Source organism: Parambassis ranga, chromosome 21 (assembly GCF_900634625.1).
Source record: "Parambassis ranga chromosome 21, fParRan2.1, whole genome shotgun sequence".
Classification (NCBI taxonomy): Eukaryota; Metazoa; Chordata; class Actinopteri; family Ambassidae; genus Parambassis; species Parambassis ranga.
In genome coordinates, this window is record NC_041041.1 from 5,482,120 (window position 1) to 5,487,684 (window position 5,565).

The 5,565-nt window shown below is 43.0% G+C and overlaps 1 protein-coding gene across 1 annotated transcript; it reads right to left on the minus strand.

The window, feature by feature from the left end:
- Positions 1–502: 502 nt before the first annotated feature.
- Positions 503–4,874, minus strand: tent5c (terminal nucleotidyltransferase 5C). The gene is made up of 2 exons (XM_028393814.1): positions 4,737–4,874; positions 503–2,386 (listed from the first exon to the last, which is right to left on the minus strand). The coding sequence occupies exon 2, from the start codon at positions 2,362–2,364 to the stop codon at positions 1,213–1,215; it is 1,152 nt and encodes a 383-aa protein (XP_028249615.1). The 5' UTR covers positions 2,365–2,386; positions 4,737–4,874; the 3' UTR covers positions 503–1,212.
- Between the last annotated feature and the right edge of the window lie 691 nt (positions 4,875–5,565).

Genomic DNA, 5,565 nt, shown 5'->3' on the forward strand with positions numbered 1-5,565 from the left:
CGGGTTAGGAGTCGACAAGAAACGATTCAATTCCCACACAAGGTGGTAGGACTGCTGCAGGTCACTCACACAAATATACAAAGACACTCCCTGATCCAAAGGGTACCTCCCCCAGGAAAAAAAACTGAAAGAGGATAATTATAGATGGGATGCAGTTTGAGAGCCGGTCGCCGAGCTGCGTCAGAGGAGGATCCCGTTTCAGGGCTGCAGTCGAGCCTGCAATGGCTGTGAGGGACAACCCTGCGGACCCTCCATGTGCTGCTCCTTTTAAGGAAGAGACGACAACTGCAGGACTCCCAGCCAGGCACATTCTCACAACTCTGTTCTGTCAGTCAACCTTCTACAATAACCAGAGGGTCATGACGTCCAAAGGTCAATGTGGAGGCTTTTGGAAGTGAATTAAAACACACCAGAGCCTGTCTATTTGAGGTGTGAACTGGCAGCAGATTTCTACTCAAAGCCTGTGAAAAGTTCAGAGTAAACTAGATAAAGGAGACAGAGGCGATCTCGTCCTACTCTGTAATTCACAGTGGAAAAATAAAAAACATGTCCTCTTGCATTGTTTAGAAATCACAGGCACGGCTGGCACATTCAGGATAGCACAAAATGTCACATATTTACATGTCAAAACCACTCCTCTCACTTCCCATTTGATGTGACCAAGAGTTAATAGTGTACCACCTTCCCTTTTAACCCCAGTAAACCTTTTAACACTGGTGATCTTTTTTTAATATTTTTTAGCAATAACTTACTTAGTTACCCCTTTTCTTTTATCTTTTTTTCACATTTTTTAATCTATAAGAAAACCAAATTCGAAGCTGTAGCATTTTTTTTGTTTCTTTTTTGTCAAATAACACATGATATAGCCCATACTTAAATTACAAGGGGAGTAAACCTGGAGGTTAAGGCACAAACACAACTCCATTAAGAATAAAGTTGATAACCAGGGAAACAACCAAACATGAGGGGGGAAAAAATCTAAATAACACTTAAAAATGTCACTTTCTATTCAATGACCTTGACACCTCTGTAGATAAGGAATGGGAAAGGATCCAAAAACAAAAACAAAACACTTGTCCTCTTAAATATAACTGTGCCTTGAGAGGAACATAGCATTATTGCCTCCTTTTAAACTTTTGGGGGACTTTTTTCTTCTTTCTTCTCAAAAACTGCAGCAGCAGTGACCTCTTCAGGTACATCCTTCTTTCACTGTCAGTTACATGGCAGCCATGTTGGAATGCTCTGGTTTGCCACATAGTAGTTGCTGAAGTTCTGGTCTCGAACATAAGGCGCCGGCTGGTAGTAGCAGGTGACACAGGATGCGTTGGGGATGATGTTCTGCTCTGCCAGGACTCTGAGGGCCATGACTGAGATGAGCTTAAGGGTCTGCCGCCGCTCATGGCCCATGAGGCACACGGTACTCTCCTTGACCACTCGCTGCAGAATCTGGAGGTATTCATATTTGCTCTTCTCCTCACCAATGAAGTGGCTCTGGAGGTAGGACTCCACCTTGCGCTGCTGCTCTCCGATGTCAGGAAAGTCAATGAAGAAGCGTGAGCACATGTACCGTTCCAGGCCCTTGAACTCCTCCTCACTGGTGGGTCGAAAGTCCCGCACTAGCAAATTGCAGTACTTCAGCAGGCCGCCACCCCGGATCTCCTCCGGCCGCTTAGTGGCAATGACCTTGTTCCGCAGGTGGCTCTGCGCTGTGTTGAAGTCCCCGTACATGCTCTCCCCTGTGACTTTAGGGTGAAAAGCCTGAGACATGGGAGTGTTTGGCTGCTCATAGAAAGAAAGCATAGAGTCCAGCACAATCTGAAAGGAGTCCACACTGAACTCAAACTGCCGACGTATCGAGTCCACAAACTTCAGCTCCACATTGCGGCCGTTATTGTTGGAGAGGGAGATGAGACTCCAGCGGTCCTGCTCTGTGTTAACCTTGACCAACTTTTGAACATAAGCCTCTTTCAGTGTCATGGGAGTGATTTTTTCTTTGTTCACACCCTCTGGCAAAAAGTCCAGCAGGGTACCAAGCACGACATCCTTAATGAGCCTGAACTCCTCTTCGTGCGGCAGGTCCACCCTAAAAATGACATCCAGGTCCTTGTAGCTCCAGCCAATATCCTGCACTAGAACATGGCTGGCTGTGGAGCCATTAAGGCGTACGTCCTTGACCCTGATGCCGCTCAACTCCAAGTGGGAGCGCACCCGAGCCACAATATCATTCAGCTGCACCTCTAAGGTTGGGAAGTTCCCCCGTCCATGAACAGGCACAACTTCGGTCAGGACTTCATTCAGTCGGCTCACTTGCTCCCAGGTCAGAACACTGACTGAACAACTGTTTGATTCCTCCTTGTTATCCATCTTCTCCAACAGTTCAGATTAACTAAGATGGCAGGACAGAAATAATATTAGCAACACAAGCATACATGAATTATAATTCAAATTTATTCACAAATTTCAAAAACTTTTGGGAATAATGGTGTGTTTTCAAAACATACGAAGGTTTAAATCAATTGTTAGTGTGTACATATCTCATGGTGTGTCGAATGACAAACTACAATCCTGCTATATTCTGAACTAGTATTTCAGCAATTCAAGCTCCCTCATCCTAAAGTATTTCATTCAAATGCCTCAAAAAGTCAAATGGTGGTTCACTGAACTCATGCTACCATGGTGTCACTTACAGTGTAACATTAGCATTTCCTCATCAAAAATATTACTGAACACATCCTACAAGAAGAACAAACAGATCAGAGGTCATCTAAGGCTACGTTCAGACTGCAGGCTGAAGTGACCCAAATCCGATTTTTTTGCACTAATGTGACCTGTATCTGATATTGTCATGACAGTCTGAACAGCTCAATTGCGATTTTTTTTATATCCGACCCAGGCCACTTTCATGTGGTCCTAAATCAGATATGTATCCCATTTTTTGCAATGCGACCTCAGTCTGAACGGCTATGCGGCATATATGCGACTTGCGCCAGTGAAAGGCGACAGACGTCACAATTCTGCGACACAGGAGCAGGCAGACAAGCAGTGATGTTAGCAACAAGCGCCTGTTGCCAGGAAGTAGAGCCCAACTCCAACGCGCTTGCTCACAGATGAGGGAGATGTCGACTCTCTTGCCATGAAAGTGATACAGAAAGGCGCTCGCAGACGTATTCAAAGGTTCTCGTCATTATGAAATTACGAATGAAGTCAGTGTGGCTAAAAGCAGTCACATCACTATCCCACCATGGTTGTAATTATGTTGGCTATGATCGTACATTAACCTAAACAAAGCTACACAAGCACACATTGTGTGACGTTGTGTCCTTTTCAGCGCATGCGGGTCACTTCAGGGCCGCAGTCCGTTCACACAGGAGTGTGGTAGCAGTCGCATATTATTTTGTAAACACAAAATAAAAAAAATCGGATTTCACCAAAAAATCCGAATTGAGCATTAAGACCTGCAGTCTGAACGTAGCCTAAGTAATACACGTAACACAGCATGATGCTGAATTTCTTGTTTGACTACAAAAACTCAAAATCTTTGTATTGTATTATTGAGTTAACTAAACACGGATATTTCTACCCACAACCCTAACCCTCACCCACATATCTAGTGGGAAAAGAAACCAAATAAAAATCTAGTATCAAGCCCTATGCAAAAACTGTCTAGTTATCCTGATAGCAGTATCAGAAGATTTTAGTAACACTGGCGAACAGTGGGTATCTCACTAGCTTTGGCTAATGTCACTGTTTTTAACCACTTCACCATCCACTGCTTTAGAAAGACTAAGGATAATTTATATCTAGTAGTAAGACGAGTCAAAACTAGCCAGATATTCAGAATTTAGCAACTAGTAAAGAAGAGGGCTCTGCATATATATAAAAAAAATACCCTTCACGTGGGTAAAAGAATAAATTGGTTAACATGGGAAACCACAAACAAATTGACAGTGTAATATTTTTTAATTTACTAAACGGGGTGCACTATTTTCTAATTTCCACTATTTGTTTTTCGTTTTAGTTGTGACTGCTGGAGAAGCTAGATAGTAAAAGGAATATCTAGTTGTTGTTAATGGTACTAAAATGTCTCAGTTAATAATCTGAACAGATTTTCTTTCAGACGCGGTCAATAAAACAATAAATAAAAGTGATAAAGTGAGAAGACCTGCTGCGCAGCTGCAGAACATGCCCGCTGAACAGCAGCACGAGCTGGGGCAAATTGTGAGCACGAGACAACCTGCTCGCGCTCCGTTACAGAGCCCGTGAGGTTTCTAGAACAGCTCACCGCGCGAGCCTGGCATTCATTCCAGAAACAGCGAGCTAGCTTAAAGTGTCGCTATCGTTTGTTTAAATAAAAAATAACCACGGCCGGGGTCAAACACGCCTGCTCAACAACAACACAGAATTCACTAACAGCATTTATTTGCTCCAGCTGACTTTTCAATTTAGTCGTGACGAGCCCAACATGGGTTTAAACCGGTCAAAACCCCTTAAAATATTGTTCTAATGTAGCGCAAACTCACTTAATCATCACCGTGTCGGTCCATATGGGCCGTCTAACAAAGCAGCAGTAAGTTACGTAAGTTACAATAGTTTGTATCACACAAAAACTAAGTTAAAACATCTCGCCTGGTTTAACATTTTTCTTGTAATCATGGCTGCGTAAACCTTAAATCTAGCTGCTACCACTTTACTAAAACGAACATTTACTGAAGGATTCCACTAAATAAGGCACTTACGTTTTCAAGAGGCTTCTCTGCGACCACTCAGAGTCCAAAAAAGAAGATGTTGACTTGTCTGTCGTGCACGCACCTCCGCATAATCTACTGCAGACAAATTCACACACGGAGCGTTTAACAAGTCAGCGTTTGAGCCACACACTCCGCTGAAGACACGCCTATTTTATACAGCCGAAGCACGACTCGCTGCGCCCGCTCAACGCCGTGACACGACACAGTCCCTCCGTGCCGCGTCACTTTCATTGTTTAAGATAAACACGAACAACAGTTAGACCGAGTCAATAACACACAACTCTTATACATAAAAACAGCTCATTAATAAACATTAAGTCACATACTAGACTCACGCGGTTGTAAAACTGTCAAGCTTGATTGTACCAATGCGCCCAGCGAGGCTTCTGATTGGTCGTCTGTTTGAAGTTGTGGCGTTGCCATGTAACCGGGGGCCGTCTCCGGACAGCCGACGTCCTCTGTGACTGTCAGCTGGAGTACAGCAGTGTTTATACTGTCAATGGCTGTTTTCTGGACTGTGGACCCATCACTGTACTCTCTCTGAACTGTAAAACTGATCTGATCAGTAAACAAAGATTTATGTATATGTAATAGTAAACAACACACCAAAATAATTACATACATATCATAGAATATATATTATATAATATATTCCTTTTGAACCAGGATCTTATAATATACCAGATTAACAGAAAAATACTAATGTATCAGTGGTAAACAGTGGTTCCACACAGCAGTATATGTTTCAGTTATTGTATATGATCACCTATTCAGAACAAAATATCACAGCTTGAAGTGTATTGAAACAAAACACAGA

Bases quoted from the DNA above. Each gene is read 5' to 3' on its own strand.
- tent5c (XM_028393814.1), bottom strand. From the start codon at position 2,364: ATGGATAACAAGGAGGAATCAAACAGTTGTTCAGTCAGTGTTCTGACC.